Source organism: Nymphalis io, chromosome 28 (genome assembly GCF_905147045.1).
Source record: "Nymphalis io chromosome 28, ilAglIoxx1.1, whole genome shotgun sequence".
In the NCBI taxonomy this organism is placed as follows: domain Eukaryota; kingdom Metazoa; phylum Arthropoda; class Insecta; order Lepidoptera; family Nymphalidae; genus Nymphalis; species Nymphalis io.
This window is the reverse complement of record NC_065915.1, coordinates 2,476,704-2,504,565: the sequence shown is the minus strand read 5'-3', so window position 1 is coordinate 2,504,565 and position 27,862 is coordinate 2,476,704. Positions and strand designations below refer to the sequence as shown.

At 37.7% G+C, this 27,862-nt stretch overlaps 1 protein-coding gene across 2 annotated transcripts in view; it reads right to left on the bottom strand.

Annotated features, from left to right (window-relative positions):
• Nucleotides 1-27,862, bottom strand: part of LOC126779050 (WD repeat-containing protein 7) — a 129,406-nt gene that overhangs the window by 93,075 nt on the left and 8,469 nt on the right. For both annotated transcript variants that reach the window (XM_050502824.1, XM_050502825.1), the window contains 12 exons: nt 21,716-21,863; nt 21,502-21,603; nt 21,007-21,147; nt 19,958-20,036; nt 19,202-19,343; nt 18,313-18,370; nt 17,165-17,326; nt 10,843-10,963; nt 3,946-4,109; nt 3,561-3,655; nt 1,577-1,661; nt 796-888 (listed from right to left, as the gene is read on the bottom strand). In XM_050502824.1, coding sequence (XP_050358781.1) covers nt 796-888; nt 1,577-1,661; nt 3,561-3,655; nt 3,946-4,109; nt 10,843-10,963; nt 17,165-17,326; nt 18,313-18,370; nt 19,202-19,343; nt 19,958-20,036; nt 21,007-21,147; nt 21,502-21,603; nt 21,716-21,863 — 1,390 coding nt within the window. The remainder of the gene's footprint in view (nt 1-795; nt 889-1,576; nt 1,662-3,560; nt 3,656-3,945; nt 4,110-10,842; nt 10,964-17,164; nt 17,327-18,312; nt 18,371-19,201; nt 19,344-19,957; nt 20,037-21,006; nt 21,148-21,501; nt 21,604-21,715; nt 21,864-27,862) is intronic.

Genomic DNA, 27,862 nt, shown 5'->3' with positions numbered 1-27,862 from the left:
AGTTAAACACTGATTTCTCTATTTCTAACATTATTGGTTTTATATATGAAAGAAGAAGACACAGCATTGATTAACTAATCACCTGCTTACTTATAAACATTGTTTATCATTATAAATAAGGCGACGATATTTTTTAAACAGAAACACTTAAACTAGCGAAATATTAAACTACCGCCATCTATATTTGAAACAAATCTCAATACATGACGTGGTTCGTCTTGATCGGGTTAGATGGCGTTATTTAGACAAATATTTACTAGCTTTGTTTTAAATTAAGTCAATATGATACAGCTTCGATTGAGTACATGTAAGGTGTACTAACATGTTTCTTATAAAAATATAAAGTTTTTCTTTATTAACCTCATTATATTTATTAACCGTGTTATTTATAAAACATGTCGAGGCGACACTCACAAAGCGATTTAATTCGGCGATTATGTATGTAGTTATACGAACGAGTTCAGCATTCTAGATCCAATTTGACAGATAACAATTCCAGTCAGGTTTTAAAACTCCTAACACAAGCTGTACGCTTAATTTCTTACGAATAAATAGGAATATTGTAATCCTTTCTTTGTAGCCTGTGGCTTTCTATTGAATATAATCGAGCTCACCTTTTTTATGTTATGACACATATATATCCAACTTACTTTAAAGATATATGCAAAAAGTGTGCCTAAATTGATATTAATAATCCTATCTCATTCCACGCTTAAAACCCTTTATACTTTATATTCTTGGGATTTACTTCATCAAGATATGTATGGTGTAATGTATCTTAGTGCTACCACTTACCTTTACTGTCGACTTGGCCCTTCAGCTGCTCAGCCTTAGCCTGCAACTTCGTCTGCATCGTTTCAGCACCTTCCTTCATTTTTGCTAAAATACCTGAAAATTTTTCTTTGGTTACAAAAATATAGAAAAATAAGTGGTATCATTTTCTTTTAAAGAAAACGCTTTAAATCTAACTTAATTTCCCTTACAAGTTGAACAATAGAAATGCTTTTGTTGAACACAGACTTGTTATAGTTATAAAGTTTTTTTTTTAATATTTAAATTTATCAGATATATACAAACCATGTTTGTCCTTCTCTTTCAAAAGACGTTCCATATCTCCCGCCTTGTCTTTAACACGACCAAAGAAATCTATCCGTTCAATGGTTAGCATGTAAAATAATTGATCATGAGAAAAATCTGTTTTTTTTTACTGGCCGAGGCCTATTTGTCTTCGTATAAAATATAGTAATTTTTACACTAATAAAATGTTAAACTCTGAAATCAATCTTGAATGTTTGCATGCTTGATTGCAACCATTAGGCGTAATTTATAAGCCAGTTAAATGTATGTACATGACATAATATATTAATGTTTAAAATATTAATGACAATTATTATCAAAACAGTGGATTATAAAACGGAAGCGGAAAAACCAAATAAGTTTGAGGTTGTAGCTTTAATAAAAGAAAAGCCAACCTTAGTTACATTCTTAGTAGTAACAACCAAACTTAGTTTCGCATTTACAAATATTACTAAAGATTTATCGCATTGCATTTAAAAATTAAAAAAAAACAACCCACCGGATATCCTTTTAGCGGCGTCTGGACTTGCCGACTGAGTTAACGCAGCCACTTTCATGTATTCGCTGGTGATGAGACCAGCGGCCTGACGGACAAACATATTTACAACTAATTTGTAGGTGTTATGTTAACACAACGTATATTATTAATAAATAGTACGTAATTACTCTATTGCAAGCCAGTATCGAGTCCTGCGTCCCATTGTTAACATATTAATAATAATAATAATGTCCTCCAGACCGATTTCGGCCACGGCAGCCAATCTCAAGAGAGATTAGCCAACTGCGCAGAAGATATTATAGTGCACAAGTGTGTGTGCAATCACAGGTGCACTATCTCTTCCCTCACTCTCATAATCCGATGGGACGGCAATCCGATACGACCGGAAAGAGTTCAGGCGTAAGACCAACTTACGCGCTTTCCGAGTCACGGGAGTGTACAAACTTACAACTTCCAGACACCGGGATGCTACTGAGAATTTTTTGATAGAAAAACCCATTAACTTTTTATTCACTGTCACTAGACCAACGAGGCAGTTAACATATTAGAAATACATCTCAATAATACCGTGGCTATATTTTTATAACTTACGACTCCTAAAAATTTACACTATATTCCAATGAATATAGGGGACAATTCTTATGAGTAGAGGGGACATGGGATTTTCACCCCCAACTAAGGTAATACCCTAGTATTTGTATTACTATTAGTATTTACTCTATGAATTATATAGTGTAACTAAAGGCACAAGGGACAAGTCTAAGTTCCCAAGGTTGGTGGTGCATTGGTGATTGATTGGTTCATATTTCGTATATCGACAATGTCTATGGGTATTGGTGCCAATTATATATACTGATGATTTATTGTATCATCAGGTGGACCAATTACCAATCTCTCTTTTGTATATTAAAAAAAGTAAAACTTGTTATAAATAATTTCAAAATTAAGGTAGCAAATTGTTTAGAAAGGCCCTTGATCTGCTATGGGTTCTTAAGTACAAAGTGTCAATAAGATTATAAAACTTAAATGATCGAGTCATAAAATTTTCAAGAGACAGAATACGTCATTATCTCGTCCGCATCACTAAAGCAGCTCGACAAAAAATTAAATAAATGGAATATGGTATTTTGTTGTGTCTAACTTTAATTGATTTGTCAGCTGACGACCATTCTGTCAATGTTACAGCGCAAATGTCAGCCGGCAATATAACGATGTCCTGCTGACGACCAGTCTGGCAATGTCACATCGCAAATGTCAGCTGTCAATATAACGATGTCCTGCTGACGACCAGTCTGTCAATGTCACATCGCAAATGTCAGCCGTCAATATAACGATGTCCTGCTGATGACCAGCCTGTCAATGTCACAGCGCAAATGTCAGCCGTCAATATAACGATGTCCTGCTGACGACCATTCTGTCAATGTTACAGCGCAAATGTCAGCCGTCAATATAACGATGTCCTGCTGACGACCATTCTGTCAATGTCACAGCGCAAATGTCAGCCGTCAATATAACGCCCGTATTACAGGCAGACTTATCTCAGGCAGAGATGAGTGAGTTTAAAAATACGGAGCCCCTTTTTGCGCGGGGCCCGTAGCAATTGCTACTCTTGCTACGTAGTTAATCCGGCACTGAGACTACCTATGTGACGTTTCTCAGTCATTGTTCAACTGCGGTAGAGTGCGGTGGCGTCTACTTAAAATATATATATATATATATATTTATATACATACATATATATATAATTATATATATATATATATATATATATGATATATATATATATATATATAGAGAGAGAGAGTTGTAAATTTACAGTTGTACGATGGCATCTTTAGTGTGTTGTTCTGTTCTAGTTATAAAGAACGGAGGGTGCGTTATCGATAACCGGAACAGAAAATATCGTGATGTGATTTATGATATTACTTCGGCGTAAATAAATAGTATAGGTCTTTAATAAATTTGATCCAAACATCTCACTCACCTCAAGGCTAGCTGGACTCATGGCGGAGTACTCCTCACTCAATAATTCCACAATCAGACCCTCGATGTCAAAGAACAGGATGTGACTTTCTGGATCTAAATAAACAAGGATCTAAACAAACTCTCAGGATCTAAATAAATATATTTTACATATGTATATGAAGTTATAGATATCGTGATGGTTTAACAGTTTAAGGACCACGTTTATGTAATTTTATGTTTGTTGTTAAGAGTATAACATCAAATGGCTTTGTTTGAGGCAGCATAATATTTTCAACAAATCACTTTGTAAATAATATACAGTAAAGTTGCGTATATATGGCGAGCGGCCCGGCGCCCGGCCCGCCGGCAGTGATTCCACCTAGGACGGGACACGCGCCACGTACCGGCGGGGTTGGAGCGGAAGCCCTGCACGGTGAGGGGCGCACGGCGCGCGCGTGCGGGCTCGGCGAGCGGCCCGGCGCCCGGCCCGCGCTCGGCGGCCGCGAGCGCCGCCAGCCCGCGCTGCGTGGCCGCTCGCATGGCCGTCAGGTTGCGGTGCCGCAGCCCCCTGCCACACACACACTACCTCACTGCAGTATTCTCAGATTACGGAGAGCGGAGTCTAGTACGCGACATTCCTCCCCGCCAGCTAACACCGTAATGGCGAGTAGGTCACAGCAGTTCCACGGAAAGAAAAGAAACCTAACTAGACGTAAGAGTCTTTGCCTCCTAATTACAGGCCACTATCTACGGCTTTTTCGGACCTAGGAAAAAAACTCAAGTATATGTGTTTGGGTACGTATTTTTGTATGTCTGGACATTACTACTAATGTCCTCCGGACCAATTTCAGCCACAGCGTCCAAACTCAAAAGAGATAAGCCAACAGCACAGGACATATTACAGTGCACAAGTGTGTGCGCTAACACAGATGCACCCTCTATTCTCTAACTCTCATAATTCGATGAGACGGCAATCCGACACGACCGGAAAGGGTTCAGGCGCAGATATGAATATTAATATATAAATATGAATATGACATCGATGCATCGATTTTTAATTCATTAATACGTAGCACTCAAATTAGTCTTTTCACTGTCTTAGGAAATTCATTCACAATTTCCCACTGCGTTTGACAAAATAAATATAATCTTCGAAGTGTTTTATTTAAGTTCTATCCCATCAAAAACATAAATGTGAAATGAGAGCAAAGTTCAATATTATGATATATGCCTTGGTTGTTAACTTTGACTACAAAAAAAGTGATATCTAAAAGGGTGCCAAGTTCAAAGGTCAGTCCTGAAATTTCTTTATAACAACTAAGTATTTTATAACAACTTAAAATAACATTTCTTCTTATAACTTAGGATAATATATTGAAGCCTAAGGTCTGACTTGGCTAGTTATCATATACGAATTATATTATAGCCCTCGCAAGTTCTAAAGCTGTTAGTTGTTAAGTATTTTAACGAAAATTTGGCTTGCTGGTAAAAACTGGTGGTAGGGCTTTGTGAAAGCTCGTCTGGGTAGGTACCACCCACTCATCAGATATTCTACCGCAAAACAGCAATACTTGATATTGTTGTGTTCCGGTTTGAAGGGTGAGTGAGCCAGTGTAATTACAGGCACAAGGGACATAAAATCTTAGTTCCCAAGGTTGGTGGCGCATTGGATATGTAAGCGATGGTTGACATTTCTTACAATGCCAATGTCTAAGAGCGTTGGTGACCACTTACCATCAGGTGGCCCATATGCTCGTCCGCCTTCCTATTCTATAAAAAAAAAAAAAAACTAGCCATCGAACATAGGGCTCTTCCATGACTGTCTTAGTAGGTACTTAATAAATTCGGTTTTGATCTATAAGTCAGTCAGTGATAAAAATGACGATTTTTGGACGTTAATATCTAAATAACCGTTTGAGGTATGTTTATGAAATTATAGCAGCAGAGCACATAAGTATCTCACAAGTCACAATGAGCCAAATTTGATATATTTATGTGAAATATTTTATGAGTTATGACGAGGTCAAAAGTGGCTCCAAATGGTTCGTGTAATATTACTCACGGTGCTACTCGCCAGTTCTGTTGGCTTGAACTTAGCTTGACACGCTACCGCGTGTCTAGATGTCTGTTCATGCTAAATATAACAATTTATTTTGTACCATTACAATCGATTCATATCGATTAAAAATCGATTTAAAATTATATTTAAATCTCCAGGCAGCCGAAGCTTAAAGCTTCGGGATATTTGAAGTCTGAAAAAATATCACATAAATATCCTTTTTTATAAAAATGACTGCATGTTGAAGAGGCGAATGTTTAATCTATACTAGATAACATTATAAAGCTGAAGAGTTTGTTTGGTTGAACGAGCTAATCGCAGGAACTACTAAATCGAATTGAAAAAATAGTTTTGTGTTGGATAGCCCATTTATCGAGGAAAATTATAAGCTACATTATATAACATCACGCTACGATTAATAGGAGCGGAGAATCAATGAAAAATACTGCAAAAACGGCAAAAAATATTATTTCTTGTGAGAGCTTCCGTTGTGTGCGCTGCGTAAACTGTTCAAGATACGCAACAATCATGTATGATGGATTTGTATCTCTTGAAAAGTTCTAAAAAAAATTTTAAAGAAATTATGTCAAGATACAGACCGCCAGACCAATGGTTTATTATTTATCTAATATCCGAATTGGAATAGTCTATTTTTGTGCTTATATTTAATGGCCACACTTTTATGCGATCACCGCTTAGACTATCAGATACGATAGTAAACACATCACATGTATTTAGTTTTTAATAAAATTGCCATTACGTTTTATTTCAGTGAATATCATAAGGAAATATCACAGTTTTTAAATAACTCCGCAGCAAAATAATGATCAAGTGCGCGGCGCAGGGTGAGGGCGTGGTAGCGAAGCCGGCCGGTAGCTTTGCGAGGTAGTATGCCGTGCGGGTCATACACATGGTCGGCTCCATACGGAACGGTTGTGTTCAGCGATCTGCTTTATATGTTTTATGATATCTCGTCGTTTGTAGCCCTATCTAATAGGAAGTGCGACGAAAAAAACGCATTGCGCAAGTGTACAGTGTGGACGTGTTGTTTGTGTATTAAAAATAATTAATTTACAGTAATATATAAAAGTAAATCCTAGTTCTAAGTACTCTGAATTCATTTTGGTCTGCCGCGCGCTTGTACGGTGTAACAACATCTACTATCAAACGACTCAAAGATACACGGAGCTACTATGAATAGTTTACTGCGCTCACCAAATGGAGGTGGCATATGCCGTGGAAGTAGTGATTCCCAATTGAACATGAGTACTGCTTCTGATACTACGCAAATTACTTTCAGAAACAAACGTAAACTCCACAGTAAAAATGACTGTATCATGGATGAATTATCTGAGTTAAAAAAACAAATGGCAGATATGATGGCCTTCATCTCTTCAACCAGTAGCATTCAAAACGACAACATTAATAAGCTTTGCCAGGACGTAACCGCTATTAGAAACGAGGTCAATACTATTAGCAACATCATGGCTAGTATGACCACAGAACAAGACAAACTACGGACAGACATGCACCAACTTGTCACATCTGCACAAGACACGGAAAAAAGAGTCAAGCTTTTAGAATCCGAAATTGACCTACTGAAACTATCGGTAACACAATACAGCAACAAAATGTTAGTAACATGTGAATCATATGAAAAATTAATAAATGAATGTCAAGAACGTAATATAAGGAGCAAAAACATCATCTTAGCTGGTAAAACAGAATCCAGTGCTGATAATAGTGCAGACCGAGCACAACATGATATACAAGAAGTATCAAAAATAATTAAGTTACTTATCAACGACTGTCCTGACCCTCAACAAATATACAGACTTGTCAGATACCAACCAACTAAAACTCGCCTTATAAAAGTCTGCTTCTCTTCTGAAAAAGTTACGAAACAACTACTCCGTAATAAAAGTACTGTACGACTAAGTAACGTTAAAATATTTTCTGATCAGACACCTTATCAAAGAGAATTTTTAAAGAATCTACAAACAGAACTCCAACACCGAACTGCCAATGGAGAGTGTAATTACGCATTAAATATGAAAAAGGAGTCCCCAAAATAATAAAAACGCAGCCAAAAAACTTTACAGCCACAACAACGAAAATCTAGGTATGTCTTTTAACAATAACGTATCGTATCAAATTGCACATACCTATTCAGAAATCAAAACCACTAGCAAATCGATCAAATGTTTTTATGCAAATGTACGCAGTATAGTTAAACCGGGTTAATTTGATGAGTTAAAATGTATCCTACAATTTTTTCAATACACCTGGATACTCACGCTACTATAACTTTAGACAACATTCAAGGGGAGGTGGCGTGTCAATGTTTGTCCATGACAGCTTAAATCACCATCTTCTAGAGGAAAGCTGTACCAATGATAACCACTTTCTTTGGGTACATATCGACAAGTATTGTATGGATGTAGGTGTATAAACCTGACAGAACAAACTCAAGTGAATTTCTCGAGGAGTATTCACTGCAATTACATACAAGAAAGAGAATGTTAATTTTTGGAGATTTTAATTATGACTTATTGAAACCCAATGCTGCGGCTCGTAATTATCAGCTTACTTTAAGAGGGAATGCTATCCAAATTTTAAACAAAATTAATCGTGACTACTCATTCGTGAGACTAATACAACAACAACTATATTGGATCACGTATGCTCAAGTGTTAAACAAAATTAATTCCACCTAGCAATCATAGATTCAGCAATGGCTGACCACAAACAGATTTTCTTAGAAGTAAAGAAATGTCAACAAGTACCAGTTAAACGAATACAATACAATGCAATTGACTACAATAGGTGTTTTAGATCTTTCCAGGAGATGAGCAAAGACAACGTTAACAACACATACACAAGCTTGGAGAGGAAAATATTGACCTGTTTATCAAATAGTAAAGTTAAAAAAATCAAGGTATGAAACCCGCCCAAACAGGATTAGATCAACCGGGATGTCATAGATGCAATAAATAAAAGAAATAAATTATGGCAGCTAAAAAATAAATCTGACCCCAGATATAAAAAAATAAATGAAGATTTGGAAGGAAGCAGAAGAAATTGGTTACCGAAATTATTCAAAATTCAAAACACAATTATTACCTTAAAACCTTTAAATACCTGCTTAAATAAGCCTACCAAGATGTGGAATTTAATAAAAGTCTGTCCATCAATAACACCATAAGCGTACTGTCACCACTTACGACTCTAAATTGATTCCAACGTTATTGTTGATGAGACGGAAGTATGTGAAGAGTTCAATTTGTATTTCTCTATGATTGGGTTAAATTTAGCGAATAAGATTATTTCGCTATATCCTATACACCACACTCCACATTTGGTTAAAAATAGAAATGAAATTTCAAAATTTGAACCCGTTCCCATAAATGAAGTACAGAAAATAGTAAAGGATTTAAAAACAAACAGCAGTTCTGGTCTAGATGGAATAAGTATTAAATCTGTTAAGTCTATTGAGCTGCTGGTGACCGATGAACTGAGATTTTTTTTTTATTTAATATAGGCGAAATTATCTAATATAGGCGTAACAGGAACTTAAATAATCGTCACCAAATGGTGAAAATAAATGACAAACAAAGTAGTCCAAGACCCATTCTGTACGGCGTACCTCAAGGTTCCATTTTGGGACCTCTACTATTCCTAATATGTATCAACGATATACAAGATATTGGGTTAAAAGGAGATTTGGCTCTCTACGCCGACGACTCTAGTCTTTTCTATTATGGTTCCTCTATTACTAACATTATCAACGACGTTCAGAACGACCTACAGCTTCTTGATACATGGTTTAAACGTAATTTGCTGACTATTAATACAGAAAAAACAAATTATGTAATATTTACTGCAAAAAAACAAGAAGATAAAAGCCTACACTGAACCTACTATTAATTCCGACAGATAAATAAAAAGACGTCGGAAAAATATCTTGGTTTGATACTCGACAATAAGCTGACATGGGAACCACACATCCAAAAAATCCTATCAAAATTATCATCCTTGACCGGAGCTCTTCGTGGTGTGGCGCGATGTTTACCAAGAAAAGTAAAATATCTGATATATAACTCATTGGTGAAACCACATATCGATTACCTAATTGAGATCTGGGGGACTGCGGCAAAAGTACACCTTAAGAAATTACAAACCGCTCAAAATAAATCGATTAAAGTGTTATTTAACTACAACTTCCTAACATCATCTGAAAAAATTTAAAAAATTCTAAAATAGTAAATATCGCACAAACATATGCCTATAAAACGTGCATATTAGTACGAAAAATATAGAATAAAGAAATCCACACAAATTTATATTTTAAAACAAAATCAGCTATACAAAGAATTCAATTGCGTAACGCTGATCATATTATCTTGCGCATCCCTAGAACTAATTACGGGAAAAAAAATATTACTTTCGAGGGAGCTAAGCTGTACAACGGGTTACCGAGAGACATTAAAGAGTCCACATCTATGGCAAGTTTCAAAAGACGTCTAAGATTTTATATAACAAACAACATAGTACAATAAATATATATAAATGATAAAACAATAATTCTAAAAAATTCTAAAAATAAAAAAAAACTGTCTACAAAATGAAAAAAAAAAGAAAATGGAAAAAAGGAAAATATATATTAAAAATAATAATAAAATAAAATGATGAACAGAACACAATAATTCATAATAAAGAAGGTAGATCTTCTTTTTATGAATTTTTGTAACACCGTACGCGTAGATTTTTATATTAGTTTGTAACTTTCTCATGTAAGTGAATTTCTGTAATTCTTTATGAGAAATAAATTCTTTAAAACTTAAACTTAAAACCAACAAACTACTACCCCACGAAAATAAAACTAAAAACCTTGTATATATTGGAATACTATAAATCTATTATTGGTGATTTCTTTAAGTTATACGCAGGTGAAACCGCATGCACAGCTAATTAATTATATATAAAATTAATTCATACATGATTTCCTTCTAAGGTTAATCCACAGTGGGCACAGAATGGGCATTCCCCTGAATTTTCGTTGCTTTATTTCTATATTACTATAGGAACGAAAGACATATGGCTTGTATTCTGCAGTAGAAAGCATTTTTATAACATAAGCGACAGTTTTATTTAATTTTAGATGTGATCACTTACCACCAGATGATAAAAATGAAATAAGATCAAAATATTCCGTCAAATGTTAAAAAATATAAAACCATACCTGAAGAAGTGGACAGCCGGATTGGCCAAACCCTGAAGGTCGGTACCGGATGTCATGGCACCTCCTAACTCATCAGCGAGGGTCTCGTCGCAGGCTGACAACACTTCCTCCGCTATCATACCTGTGAAAAAATGAACACTATTACCAACCCATAAAGTATATTGCGCAACTCAAATGCGATAATGATGATAATGGTGTTATGACGATAAAATGAAACGTAACGTAAAATACATTAGCATAGAGAACATCACTATGAACAATTGTCACGTTCTGGCAAATTCTTTTAGTTAGACTAAAAATAAAATTAATTATAAATAATAATAATAATATCCTGGGACATTATTCACACATGGCCATCTTAACCCAAACTAAGCAGAGCTTTATTTATTTATTTAGATCTCCAACAGTTGTACATAACACACATTCAAATCACTTTTTACATTAACTTAAAACTAACTATGCACAACCGATTACAGGAGAACACACCATTCACAAACACAATTACAAAATATACAAATCAAAAATAGAATAAAAACAGAAAATAAAAATATTAAAATAAAGAACAAAAAACAAAAACAGAGACAAAAGGTAGTAACTAATTAAATTTTTAAACAAATTAACAGTTTATACTAAAAGAAACATCACATTTTTTCGTGAACGATGAGAGCCCGTCACGACCAATGTCCAGTGTTACTGTGTTTTTTACACAATAATTATATTCTCGCGATATTCGCGATATTGGAGCATTCTGTCCAAGTTTCGTTCGAGTGCGGTCAATTTTAAAGAACGGACATGGGTTGCGAGGTGGTCTTCTAGGAGCATTAATATTAAATTTACTCAACAGTCTATCGTCATCGATTTTTTCATTAAATACTTTATAAAGCAATTTCATGTCTAGTAGAGATCTTCGAATCTACAGTGGCTTCATTTAAAAAAAATCTAGTTTGTTTTTGTAGGACTCTAGATTTGTTCTTTTGAACACGTTCTATTCTCTCAATATGGATCTTGTAAGCGGGGGACCATACTTGACAACAATATTTAAGTTTACTTCGTATCAAGCTGTTGTACAATTGTAGGATTGTTGATGACTTTTTGAAATCCTTCGACTGTCTTAAGATAAAGCCAAGTAGTTTAAAAGAACCTGTTACTATTGAATTGATGTGCTTATCAAATCTTAGCTGATTGTCAAATATTACACCCAGGTCTCGAATACAATTAGTTTCTTTTAAATGTTTGCCCGAAATATTATATGAACTTAACAATGGATTCCTTTTTCTGATCTTATTTTTATAAAATTACATTTGCTTGGATTGAGCACCATATGATTAATTCTACACCATTGGACTAGTCTATCTAGATTATCTTGAAGAACAGCTATATCAGATTCTTTTTTTATAACTTTTGCTATTTTTAAACCGTCTGCAAACAGATAAATCTGACAATTTTTCATGATATTTGTAATATCATTTATGAATATAATGAAAAACAAGGGCCCTAAATTTGAACCTTGTGGAACACCGGAAGTAGCATGGAAAGGGTCAGCGCACTCCCCGTCAATAACGACTTTGGAATATCGATTGGAAAGATATGATTTACACCATCTCAGAGATGTATCAGAAATGCCAAAATACGAAAGTTTCCTAATCAGTATCTCATGGTCAACCCTATCAAATGCTTTGGAGAAATCAGTGTAGACTTACTTGCAGGTTTTGATCAACAGCATCAATAAGATGGAAATAATAGTTAAGTAAATTAGAATTGGTCGATCTCTTAGGCATAAATCCATATTGATAGGGAGAAAGATGTTTTTTAACATGATTAAATATGAATGGGTGAACAAGTGACTCAAAATGTTTGACTTCGTTGAGAGGATTAATATAGGCCGATAGTTAGATACAAATTCTTTTTTTCCATCCTTGTGAATCGGTACTATTCTTGCTTTCTTCCTTTTATCAGGAAAAATACCTTTTTGCAATGATGTGTTTAAATTAGGTGTAAAGGATAAGATATAGAATTTGCACGACTAGTAATAAATATTGGGGGTATATTGTCAGGTCCAGCTATTTGTTTTATATCGAGTCTTTTTATTTTGCTTATTATACTTTTTTGGGATATATATATATTTAAGTCGAGATGGCCCAGTGGTAAGAACGCGTGAATCTTTACCGATGAACATGGGTTCAAACCCGGGCAAGCACCTCTGAATTTGCATGTGCTTAATTTCTGTTTATAATTCATCTCGTGCTTTTCGGTGAAGGAAAACATCGTGAGGAAACCTGCATGTGTCTAATTTCATCGAAATTCTGCCACATGTGTATTCTACCAACCCGCACTGGAGCAGCGAGGTGGAATAAGCTCCAAACCTTCTCCTCAAAAAAGGGAGAGGAGGCCGTAACCCAGCAGGACATTTACAGGCTGTTACTGTATATATATATATATATATATATATTAGACATTTCGGGAAGCTGTTGTTGTGCGCCTAGTAAACATTGTAAATTATTTTTTGTTGGATTATAAACACTAACAAAATGAGATGCAAATATGTTACAAGCTTCTTTTGTATTTGTTGATTGTTTATCTCCTAAGCACAATGATGGGGGGTATCCAGACGAATTTTTACGTTTATTAGAAACGTGCGTCCAAAAATATTTAGAATTTATACTTATTTCATTTTATATAGTAGATATGTATTTATCGTAATAAGTTTCTGTAATTATTTCAAAGTCGTGAAGATATTGAGATATTGAAAGAAAGAAGATATTGAAATTCCAGACGGTCAAGCGGATTTTTATAGAGCTTAAACCATGTATGATTTTTTTTTTGCCTTAAAAGATATATCAAATAAGAGTTATACCATACCGGTGCCTGTTGCCACACTTTTTACTTTTAGGTACATAAAGATTTATTACATTATAAAGTATTTGGTAAAATCTATCAACCATGTCGTTAATATTATCATAAATGAAAAGTTCATCTAACCATGAAATTTCATCCAGAGCTTTAATTATCTTATCATAATCACCTTTAAAGTAATTATTTTTTTGTAATTTTATATAATGCACATAACGACTGGTTGAAATTGCAATAGAAATTTCTACTGGAGGGTGGTGGGTATCCACATTACGTATAGGATTAGCATTCATTAATCTTTATTATTTCCGAGTTACATAAGACCAAATCCAAAATTTTATTATTATTATTAACGATAGAATTGAATTGTTTAAAATCATTTAATTCCAAGAAATCTATGAATAGGTTATGTATACTATTATTACTATTTACTTTTGGTAAAACATAGGTACTAGAGCTATGTAGATCCCAGCTTAGATTTGAAACGTTAAAGTCACCACATATTAATGTGTATTTTGTATTATACTCATCCATAATTTGATTGGTATTATTAATAAATGTTTTTAGCAAGTTTTGATTTAGAGGAGGTGGTAGATAAGCAACACAAATTTTAAGAAAATCAGATTTCTTACCCGTTGAGACTTTAATCTTAATCCAAAGATCTTCGCATTCGCTATTGTTATTAGAAATTTTACATGATATTAATTTGTTAGAAATTGCTATAAGAACACCGCCACCAAGCTTATTATTTGCACAATCTCTTCTATATACTGTATATGTATTGTCGAAAATTTCAGAATCATAGATTGTACAATTTAGCCATGTTTCTGTAAGGATCATAATATCGAAGGTATTGCTTTGAATTTTTAATGAAACATCTCTAACGTTAGATCTTAGTCCTCTGACATTCTGATAATAACATGATATAGCATTGAATGTTATAGTACAATATTCCAACACATTTATATATATGTATAACAAAAAATCTATTTTAATTAGTATAGTTAATTCAGACTGTTGAGCGATTGAATATTTTTGATGCATATATATTCCGATGATTCAAATTTACGTGTATATATGCGTCCCGATTTTATCCACACATATCTGTAGCCTATTTCTTTTCCTCTACCGCGGGTAGCTGCATGAAGAAATTTCAAAGCCGGGGACAAGTGCTCCATGACATATATAGGTTTTTCGTTCACCTGATATTTCTAGATGGCTTGTATTAAGTTTTTCGTTATTATCTTTCTGTTTCCTGTTGAAGAGCATTGTCGAAACTAGAAAACCATCACGAATTCTCGGGCTAGCAAACTTTACAAGAACGGACCGTGGCTTGGAAATGTTTTTATCTATTTTTGATATTCTTGTACAGAAATGAATATCTGTTTCATTTAATTTATATTCTGATACATTTGCAATTTTCTTTATGACCGTAACAAGGTTTTCTGATTTGTGTTCAGGTATACAATGAATTTCGATATTGCTAGCTCTCGAATGTTGTTCCATTTGTGTAAGCCTATCGCTGAGGTCCACGAAAGTATTTTTAATTCTTTGTTTTCGTATTCTAATCTCTTTAACGATTCATTTTTATTGTTAACATCAATACGTAGTTGTTCATATTTTTCTTCAAAAAAATTAAAAGAAATCGTTAGTTGCTCAACTCGCTCTTTTAATTCTTTTTTGCATCTATATTTTTTAATAGTCTCTTGGAAACTAGAAGAAAAAAAACTGGTTTACTCATCCCTCACTATGCTTCAAATTTCACCCTTAGATAAGTTCATCATAGGAGAATTAGGTTTATCGTCTGCTTTTGAATGCCGTTTAAATGCGTCAAGGCTCGGTTCCGCGTTTATTTGGTTGTCTGAAGCTCCTTGACGTTTTTTATTACGGGTGGTAACATTAGAAGACTCAGCACCGGGAGGTGAGAGCAAGATATCTGATGGCTGAGCGCTGCTGATGCGAACAGGTGTGTTTGTATTATCACGCTTTGGTACTTTGCTTAAGCAGGACGGACATATCCAGGTGTTTTTATGCTCTTTATTCATTACACAAACTCACACACTTCTTTATTCAATTCACACACATAATATCATAAAAATCATTACAATTCTGGCAAGCCAAGTATTCCTTTCGGAGATTTACAGAACACAATTTTTCGTCATATTTGATGTATATATTTATTATGTTTTACGTATGAAGTAATAGGAAGTAAAGCGATCTTATTGTAATGAGTTAAGGTTTGTTATTAGTGGCTAAAATAACAATCAGCATCACCGGTATGTATTGAGCTATTTTCATTAATACAAATATTTACTGTTTGATTGAATAAATTAAAAATTCAATAATAATATAACGTATACTAAAATAACGTTTTAAGAGCTCACTTCAAAGCGCGTTAGCGCTGTCAATTTGCTTGTTGTGTTAGGCTAGTTTCGTTTCTTGAAACGATGAAGCGCAGCGATGACACAACAGTTGTCGGTTAGCCGATTTATCGACACTTACGAGCGCAATTAGCGCTTTTGCGGAATAGTCACTATTAATATGCGTCACTATACAGTACACTAAAGCGATGAAGCGCAGCGGTGATTTTGAATAGCGTCTCGATAGTGCGAGTTGTCGTAGGTCATGAGCACATTGAGTTATTAGAATTATTTGATAATGTTTTTGTTTATAACATCTGAATCCTTGAGAGTTTATTTATAATTTTACACAGTTAGTGTACACTTTTCACAGGTACTAACTAAATGTAACTTTTAAAACCAGATTCGAAATTTAACCACAAAAATAACTAAAAAACAACGGAGCGTAATGTTATGCGTGTACTTAGAATGCGTCAGTTCAATTGCGTTTTTAGGACTATGGATAAAGGTTGTATGTACTATGGAAACCAGATAACTGATATACGACATATACTACTTTTCTTTTGTGAATACTTACTTATATAAATAATTACACCTAGACTCAGGACAAACAGACATGTTCATGCACACAAATATTTGTCCTGGGTGGGAATCGTACCCACAACCTTCGGCGTGAAACGCAAATATCTACCAACCAAGCCAACCGGCTCGTCAAATTATAATTGATATCATAGATAAAATAATCACGTTTCAATGTCTGCTGTTATATTAAAAGTTTGGCGTCGAGTACAAACGCGTAATACTACTTGGGAGAGCAGCGATTGTGTGCTGAACAAGGGAAGCCCCCTCTTATACGAAACCAACGGTACTTTCCGGAACGTGAACTACTGAGGTGAATGTCGGTACAGCGTAATCGCGTATAACTTTATAATGATACCAGTTCTTTTGTTCAGAATTTCTCACAACTACAGCATAAAATTGCTGAATAACAATATCGCCATCTCTTTCTCTCGCAGCTGTACCAATTTTATTGGAGTTATTTTCAAGAACTACTCCACCTAACAATCAATTCACCACTATCAAATAACTTCAACTGCTATTCAACTACTCACCATGTAGAACCCTGTCCAAGTGTCCAGTCTCCATCTGCCACACGTAGACGGTACCATCGCTGCAACCGACCACCATAAAGTCGTCCGCCGGCCGCCACTTGATGGCGACAACCGGGAACAGGTGACGAGACGCCAGCGTAACGCACTTACGCTCCGACAGACCTTCAGATACCAACGAGTGTTTATTACAGTTTATATTTGTATCTAATATCCTACTGCTGGACAAAAGCCTCATTTTTTATTTATAAAAGGCAGGCGGACTGACAAATAAGCCTCCTGAAAGCAAATAGTCACCACCGTAACCGTAACAGCCTGTGAATGTCCCACTGCTGGGCTAAAGGCCTCCTCTCCTCTTTTTGAGGAGAAGGTTTGGAGCTTATTCCACCACGCTGCTCCAATGCGGGTTGGTAGAATTCACATGTGGCAGAACTTCAGTGAAATTAGACACATGCAGGTTTCCTCACGATGTTTTCCTTCACCGTAAAGCACGAGATGAAATATAATCACAAATTAAGCACATGAAAATTCAGTGGTGCTTGCCCGGGCTTGAACCAACGATCATCGGTTAAGATTCACGCGTTCTTACCACAGGGCCATCTCGGCTTCACCACCCCCACAAAAAATTTCCCCATATAAATGTTCACTATAACAATAAAAAACCATTCCTTATATCGTCGGTGCGCCACCAAATTTGGGAACTATCATATTATGTCCGTTACGCCTGTAGTTACACTGGCGTGACATACCTTATTTGCCATCAGGTGGCCCATCAGTCCGTTCCTTCCTACTCTATAAAAAAAATCGTTTTTTATCATTTACAGTACAGTAACAGCCTGTTAATTTCCCACTGCTGGCCAGGCCTCCTCTCCCTTTTGAGGAGAAGGTTTGGAGCTTATTCCACCATGCTGCCCTAATGCGGGTTGGTAGAATACACATGTGGCATAATTTCAATGAAATTAGATACATGCAGGTTTCCTCACGATGTTTTCCTTCGCCGTCAAGCATGAGATGAATAATTAACACAAATTAAATTAAGCACATGAAAATTCAGCGGGTTTGAACCCACGATCATCGGTTAAGATTCACGCGTTGTAACCACTAGGCCATCTAATCATTTATTTATTACAAATTAATATAATTATACTCACTCAATAATGTCACGCTGTGGTCAGACGCCACGGAACAGATGCATTTCTGTATTCTCGGCTAAAAAATTTAGATACAAATCATAATTATTTCAGATAGTAATATCGACGTGTGAACATCTTAGCGCTAGATACACGGTATTGGCTGAAAGCTCGAGCGTCAAATGACGTCAGCGTTAGATGTCAAGCGTCAGATGACGTCAGCGTAAGATTTGTTATTGTAATGTGCGTTAATGTGTGCGTGAGATCGATACATGAGCTCACGTGTTTACACACCAACCAATTTTCCTATTTTGATTTGATAGCTATTGACGAGCTTTAGTGTTCGATATTAAAGAAAAAGTCGACATAATCGAGGTCGAGACGACGGTCGGTGACACTCGCTTGCGAGCCTGGAACTCGTCAGCTAGAAGATATCAGCTCGTCGTTAGTATCAAAGGGATTTCCGTACGAACTCACGCGCTCTGAGAAGCCTCCGCACGGACGCGGAGAGGCCAACGCGTATGCAAATTTATGTATACTTTCCCCTTATAATAATTATGGACTAAAATTTTCCAATAACTATTGAAATATAAATTTCTTGTTTTAGACATTTATGAAATGAAATCATTTAAACGACTTTAAGCATATATATCAATATTTGACAATTATTGTCGATTGATGGCGATATGCGCGCAAACATATATATGTATATATATCTATATATGTACATATCATTGACCGTACACAATGCTTACTGTCCAATCTGAAAACTCGCATTCACGCACACATACGAAAGATCGCTTGGAGGGGGCAACATTTTTTCGTTTCGTGACGATTTCTGCCAGTTCACTTACGTCACATACTGTACGCCGCTTAAAAGAACTTCATCCGAATAAACTATACTACTAACGCTGCAGTTCTGAGGAGGTACGATGAGTTGAGTGATCTCCCCCGCGTGCACACAGAAGCGATGCAGTAGCGCTCCGCTGAACAAGTCCCAGAGGCACACTGCGAAGTCTATACCACCAGACACAAGGTGGGATTTGTCGTATCTGAGAGCAAAATGATTTTTTTTTTATCGAATAGGAAGGCGGACGAGCACATGGGCCACCTGATGGTAAGTGGTCACCAACGCCCATAGACATTGGCATTGTAAGAAATAATAATCGCTTCGCTTACATCACCAATGCGCCACCAACCTTGGGAACTAAGAATTTATGTCCCTTGTGCCTGTAATTACACTGACTTACTCACCCTTTAAACCGGAACACAACAATACCAAGTACTGCTGTTTTGCGGTAGAATATCTGATGAGTGGGTGGTACCTACCCAGACAGCTTGCACAAAGCTCTACCACCAGTGAAATGATACAAAACCGATTAAAAAAAATTAATATCTAGAATAATCTAGATTAGCGTCTACAGCCGACCTAGCATTATTATTAGCATTAAGTTCATTTGTAATTAAAAATGTAAAAAAAAATTGCATCGTATTAATACATATATTATACTATATTCCGTACGGCTTTGCCCGCTTATGAGATCACCAAATAGCATCGGGAGATGGTGACAACTTGTATTCAAAATGTCACGATGATCGGTTGAGTTAAAACGTGAAAGCGTAACAAACAAACAAACACATTGAGAACAATGAGTCTTACACTTACCTATGATGTACATGATGAGGATACAAAAGACAGTTAACTCTCCCGATGTGACCGAGGAGGAGTTGGTGGGGAGGCCAGTCTAAATACAAAAAAAAAACGTTTCAAACAATTTATTTAATACTCGAGCCATTGTCCAACGACGTAATCGAGAAAAAAAATGTCTTTAATATATATCGTGGAAAAAGATATCGCTTAATAACTAGTTGCCCATTAGGGTATCACAGTACCAGAGAAGAGGTAAACATCGTGACGTCATTTGCTATTATAGGTGGCACGTGGACAGAGTCAGGTTGGAAAGCGAGGAATTGAAACGGCACATAACGATTACGGACGCCGACCAGATCACTTCTCCAAAACGAAACTGTCGGTTTACTTTAAAGCCTAGTTTACTTTTAAGTGTTTAATGTGGTAAAGAAAATAAAGTAAGGTTATACGAAATGTATCTTTTTTGCCAACTACGCAATGGACTCTGTACCACCTACTCAAGATGGAGACAATAGTATCGCTCAGCTATAGCTCCCGACGTCATATATATGTAGGGCTATTTTGTAGGAACAAATTCGAGACTCACCGCAGGAAACAGTCGTAAGATGTCGTAAGATGACAAGCGACTATGACCATTATAATTATAACATTACAAGAACACAGGTATCAAAATAGTATATTACCTCAAGTTGGTTGTCAACATTTCACGGATGAGTAACGAAGTTAGTTCTTACAGAATAGCAATACTGGTTCTGTTCTTACATGATTCTCCACTTGGTTTTATTTTATTGCATAGGACGAGCATATGGGCCACCTGATGGTAAGTGGTCACCCATAGATATTGGCATTTTAAGAAATGTTAACCATCGCCAATGCGCCACCAACCTTGGGAACTAAGATATTATGTCCCTTGTGCCTGTAATTACACTGGCTCACTCACCCTTCAAACCGAAACACAACAATTATACCAAGTACTGCTGTTCTGCGGTTGAATATCTGATGAGTGGGTGGTACCTACCTAGACGAGCTTGCACAAAGCCCTACCACCACTAGGTATTACTTACCATCCAACTGCTGATGGTTCCCATGTAACAGTTGTAGTTGTACAGTATGCGTTGCGTTCACGATGACAATTGACCCATCATCTCGACCCACCACCAAACGGTTCGCGGCCAGTAAATATATCGATGCCGTCAATTTTATTTCTGCAAAAAAATAAAGGGCACCTCGAAACCCAATTCTTCCGAATCGCTTAAACCACATGAGACGGTTATAAAAGGTGTAATGATTTAGCTAAAATTACACGCTAGCGGTTCCCATACAAAACAATTAAACTAATATCATCAAAACCATAAAAAAGAAAATCATAGAGGTGGAATACACGATTGTTGATTGTTGTACGGAAGTTGAATCACTAGATATTATAAATCAAAGTGTTAGGCGCTTATAAAACAAACTTATAACATTTGGATGCCGTTGTCTATTAATTTGGAATTTTATATACAACTTTCTAGTGTTGTATGTAAACATTACAAACATAATCATTCGCCAAAACTCACCCGGTTCCTCAGGATGGCTGAACTGATCCAGTATACCAACAGGACTGGGATTCATTTCCGCCCAAGCCATTTCCAAACTCGTCAACACTATCGGTGCGTAAGCTGTAAACATTAATTTTAATAACTTATTTCAAAGCGACGAAACTCCTTTACAATTCAATAGATCAGGATATGTGTCTAAATATATATATATGCCTAAAGTACCAATACTTACATGACAAATTACCAGGTTGTGGTTGCGCTGCGTCATCTACATTCCATAAGGAGACAACACCAGCTGAGTCGCCTCGAAGAAGCAGTCTCCTTTGTTTACCACCCACTGACGTCAGAACAAAACGCATTGCTGGTGGACAGGATAGCAACTGAAATGAATTGAAAAAAACTGGTGATTTAAAAATCCTGGTAAGCAACATTGTTCGCTTCAGTACAGTAGTAGTACAGCAACAGTCTGTGAATGTCCCACTGCTTGGCTAAGACTTCCTCTCCCTTTTTGAGGAGAAGGTTTGGAGCTTATTCCGCCATGCTGCTCCAATGCGGGTTGGTGGAATACACATGTGGCAGAATTTCAGTGAAATTCGACACATACAGGTTTCCTCACGATGTTTACCTTCAACATCAAGCAAGAGATGAATTATAATAACAAATTGTTCGCTTCAATTATCCCATATTGATGACCGCAGCGTAATAAATTACTAATGGTAGGGCTTTGTGCAAGCTGGTCTGGGTAGGTACCACCCACTACATTAGATATTCTACTACAAAATAGCAGTACTTGGTATTGTTGCCAATTGCTATGGGCGTTGGTGACCAATTACCATCAGGTGGTCCATTCGCTCGTCCGCCTACCGATACTATAAATAAAATGGATACAGTTTAGTATACTAAATTATATTGTCACTAGGAATATTACGTACCGAGGCTTACGAGTACGCGTACATGTAAACACCTGTTCCAAAAACTATTTCCAAGAGTATTTAGAAGTATCCTTATTTATTAAAGTTTTGGTACTAATATGAAATCATATATTAATAATAATAATGTCCTCCAGAACTATTTTGGCCACGGCGGCCAATCTCAAGAGAGATTAGCCAACTACGCAGGAGATATTATAGTGCATAAGTGTGTGCGCAAACACAGGTGCACTCTCCATTCCCTAACTCTCATAATCCGATGGGACGGCAATCCGACACGACCGGAAATAGTTCAGGCGCAACACCAATGGCTTTACGTGCTTTTCGAGACACGGGACTGTACACGCTACCAACTTCCAGACTCCGGGCTGCTACTGAGAATTTTCTGTCAGAAAAACCCAATAACTTTTTATTGGCCCGACCTGGGAATTGAGCCCAGGACCTCCGGGTCTGCGACCTTCCATCAAGCCACTAAAGCAACGAGGCAGTCAAATCATATATTAGAAGATAATTAAAGTTATTTACAAAACTAATAGGTTCTGTCGAGAGTTATTGTTCTGCCGAGTAATTGTCTCGATGTTTTGTTTTGAAAAAACAAAATTAGTATAAGTCATGTAGTAACTATTAATTTAAGAAACGAATTATTTATGAAGTATAACATTTTGAAACGAAAATGAATACAGTATGTAGGCAGTTATGAACTTATTAAAAATAACTTTTAAAAGACAAATAAGTTCGTTTATAAATTTAAGACTTCACTTTTCAAATTTATAAACGAAAAATAAATATTCGGACCTGTGAGGGCTATTGCTTCCCTAACTATTTCGGAGGTTTCTTGAGTATCGTAATAAACTTGTTGATGCTTCAGGTGGAATGATTTTATTTGAAATTTACACAGATATATATACAAAAATGACAATTATTAATAACCAATCGGAAGGGCTATAACAAGAATAAAATTCTTTAAGAAAATTATGTACAAATCAAAACATTGGATTTTCTACCAATAGCGAGTGAGTATGTAAGAACAATAATTATTTCTTACGAATTGTACGAGAGGTGAGGGGCGCACCGTCGCCGCGGGGGGCACCATATAAATACGCGCCTATCTGTGTCCATACAAAACTCGGCGTATGTGCTCCTACGTTTTAGTAACCGCGCGCCTTCGGCTCGCGACGGTCATATGCTTGATGTTTTGTATGGACGCTGCGTGTGGTAGGTAATGTAGGTCCCACATCACTCCCCCTCAAGAAAATCGTACGGATGGCTTGACTTTTCTTCCAGATCTCGTCGTGTAGGTCGGAGAGTTGTCCTGGCATCTGCTGCTGACCGGTGGGTCCTCAGACGATGGCGACTCGTTGTATGTATATGCTGGCTTGAGTCGGTCCAATGTGACAACTGTCGTGCGTTTGGCAATTGTATCTGGAAGTACTTGTCGTAGCGTTTCAAAACTTCGTAAGGCCCATCGTACGGCGGAGTTAGTGGAGCTCGAACTGTATCGTTGCGCACGAATACATGCGTACACGTCGCTAGGTCTTTATAAACAAATGGTTTGTTTTGCGGCGTGTGCGAGCGCGGCGTTGGTTGTAGCGTTGCCATGGTCTCGGTGAGGCGGCGTACATACTCGGCGTCGTCAATCTTCGACTGTGTAGGTACGAAGAAATCCGCAGGTATGCGCAGAGTAGTACCGTAGGTCATAATTGCCGGACTAAAGTTGTTATCGCTGCGTAACGCCGTGCGTAAACCGAGTAGCACGGTGGGTAACTCGTCCGTCCATTGAATTGTAGCTTCGCGCGCTATCAGTGCAGCTTTCAGGGTTCGGTGCCATCGCTCAATTTGGCCATTCGATTGCGGGTGGTATGCAGTAGTTCGAATTCTTGTAATTCCGAATCTTTTCATGAGAGAATTGAATAGCTCGGATTCGAACTGACGTCCTTGATCCGTTGATATACGCAGCGGGCAACCGAAACGTGCGATCCATTGTTCGTATAAGGCTTTTGCTACGTTTTCAGCTGTTATATCTTGTATCGGTACTGCTTCGGGCCACTTCGTACAGCGATCGATCATAGTCACTAGATATCGACAATCCTTCGACGGTCTTAGCGGTCCGACTATGTCGATGTGTATATGTTCGAAGCGCTGTGACGGCGGGAACTCGCCTAAGGGTGTGACGACGTGTCGATGTATTTTTGCTCGTTGACAATTAATACACGCCTTAGTCCATGTACCGATGTCTGTGTTCATGTTCGGCCAAAAGTATTTCGAACTTATTTGTTTTCTTGATGTCCGCACGCTCGGGTGGCATAGATCGTGTTGCGCTTTGAATGCTGCGTAGCGATAAATGCTCGGTAGGTACGGTCGCGGCGTCGCGGTAGACAGCTCGCATGTAATTGGCTGCTGTATCCCAGGCATCGCGACGTCGGCGAATTTCAAGTTAGGTTGTCTTCGTAATGATTTTAGTTCTTCGTCGTTATGTTGATCGATGGCTAATTTATTGAAATTGATGATCGTCGGGCATTGAATGTCTTCTATGCGTGAGAGAGCGTCGGCGACTGTGTTTTCTTCCCCTTGTATGTATTTGATATTTGAGCAGAATTGACTAATGAAATGTAGTTGTCGTTCTCTTCTCGGAGTGTCGGTACTATTTGCTTGGCGATGTAGTGCGTAGGCAAGTGGCTTGTGATCGGTGTACACAGTCACTTCGCATCCCTCGATGAGTCGTCGGAAGTGTTTTACAGCTGTATAGATCGCTAGTAATTCGCGATCGTATACACTGTAGCGGCGTTGTGTAGCACTCATTGCTTTTGAGAAGTATGCGAGCGGTTTCCATTCGTTGTTTACTTTCTGTTGTAGTATGGCGCCGAGACTGTGATCTGAAGCGTCAGTCATGATGCTGAGTTGTGTACCGGGTAGCGGATGAGTCAAAGTTGTAGCTTTTAAAATGCTTTGACGGCAATTTTCAAAGGCTACGTCGGCTTCCGGTGTCCACTCGATCGGTGTTTTGTCGTTTTTCTTACGGTTGTGCAAATATTTGTTGAGTTCGTGTTGAAGTTCGGCTTGATGTAGTAGGCAGTCTCGATAGAAATTCAACATGCCTAGGAAGCGACGTAACTCGACGATGGTTTTCGGTTTCGGATATTTTGAAATGGCTTCGATGCGATCTTCAGTCGGTTTGATTCCGTCCGCTGAGACTTCGTAACCGAGAAAATTAATTTTACTTTTTCCGAATTCGCATTTTTCTATTTTCAGTGTGACGCCAAATTTTTCTAATCGCTGTAATACTTGATGTAATAATTCAATGTGTTTTTCTTCGTTTTCGGAATATAATAAGATGTCATCGACGAAACAGAAGCAGTTTTCGACGCCTCGGAGTACTTCGTGCATAAATCGCTGGAATGTCTGGCTCGCGTTACGTAGTCCAAAGGTCATGCAGTTGAATTCAAACAAACCGAATGGAGTTATAATCGCGGTTTTCTGTGCGTCTTCCTCAGCAATTGGTATCCAGTAGTAAGCCATTTTTAAGTCGATCTTCGAGAATATTGTCTTGTTATGAAGTTGATATGTGAAGTCTTGTATGCGAGGTATCGGATAGCGGTCGGGTAGTGTGATCGCATTTAGACGTCTGTAGTCACCGCAAACTCGTAAGCCGCCGTCCTTCTTCTTCACAACGTGTAGCGGGCTCGCCCGGGGACTGTTTGACGGTTTGCAGATGCCCATTTCCAGCATATTCTCGAACTCAGTCTTTGCAGCTTTATACTTATCCGGTGGAAGCGGACGCGGACGGGCGTAGAGTGGCGGGCCAGTTGTCTCGATATGGTGGACGACGTTATGCTTTGAAGGTTGTTTGAGTGACATGGGTCGAAGTACATCTGGATATTGCTTCAGTACGTGGTAATAGGCTTGGTTTGTGCCGATTACGTGTACCTTTTCTGTTTCTGTTTCAGCGCCTGTAGAAATTTCAATAGCATCGACGGAAAGTTCGGTGACTTTATCTATTAGTTTCTTCTTATGCAGGTCTACTAATAGTTTGAAGTGTCGTAGAAAGTCAGCTCCCAAGATCGATGTTTTGACGTCAGCGATGATGAATGTCCATAGAAAGTTTCGTCGTAAACCAAAATCCAATCTTAACGTTTTTTCGCCATACGTCTTGATAGGTGTGTTGTTTGCGGCAAATAATCTGCAGGCGTTTTCGATTTTTGTATTGCTTCTATAATTTGATGCTGATAATACGGATATATCGGCGCCGGTATCCACGAGGAAACGTTCTCGAGTGTTGCGATCGTAGATACATAGGCGGTTGCTGGCAGTAGGGACATCGAGGTCCGCCGTAGTCGATGTCGGAGCTAGTTTAAAGCTTTGTTTCTTCGGCAACATGGCGATTCGCAACGCTTCGCTTTATCGCCGAATCGGTAATGGTATTTACATTCCCACGTGGCATCGCCGGGCTTCACAGATGATTTGTTTCTTGTTGAGTTTGAATTGGATCGTGGCCTTGACTGGGAGCGATAGCGACGGTATTGACGATGTGTGGAGCGGCCGCGTATTTCGTTGATTTCTAGCGACAATTTTTCTAGCTGCTTCGATAACATTGCTATTTGTGTTGATACGGCGTCGTTCGTAGTTGTTGTTGCGGTCGATACAGCGGCGATCATCGCGGGCTCGGAGTATTCCGCCATCTTGTCGGCCATGGCGGCGAGTGTGTCGAGTGATGACTCGGTATTTACGGATAGAACAACGCGTATCTGAGTAGGTAAATGGTTAAGCCACTCGATACGGAGCCCTTCGTTCGTAATCATACCGGCGCTTAGTTCTCGCATCTTGCGAAGTAATTGAGAGGGTTTCTGGTCACCCAGCTGTAGACCGCTGACGAGCTTCTGGAAGTTCTTTACGTCTGATTTTTCATATACGGCGAGTAGTCGGTTCTTCAATATGATGTATTTATCAGTAGCCGGCGTGTCGTATAGAATGTCGGTGACATGTTGCAGGTCCGTGGCTTGCAGCTGTTGCAGGACGTAACGGAACTTCTGATCATCGGACGTCTTCAAGGGGTCGACGACAGCTTCAAATTGTATGAACCAGGCTCGTGGAAGGTCCCTCCAGAATGGTAGTATCCGTGACTGTACGGAGATGGCTGCCAGGTCTACCTCGGCCAGAGGTTTGGGGTCTTGAGCAGCAGTATCTTGATCCATTTTCTCAACGTCGGTAGGTCACCACTGTGAGGGCTATTGCTTCCCTAACTATTTCGGAGGTTTCTTGAGTATCGTAATAAACTTGTTGATGCTTCAGGTGGAATGATTTTATTTGAAATTTACACAGATATATATACAAAAATGACAATTATTAATAACCAATCGGAAGGGCTATAACAAGAATAAAATTCTTTAAGAAAATTATGTACAAATCAAAACATTGGATTTTCTACCAATAGCGAGTGAGTATGTAAGAACAAT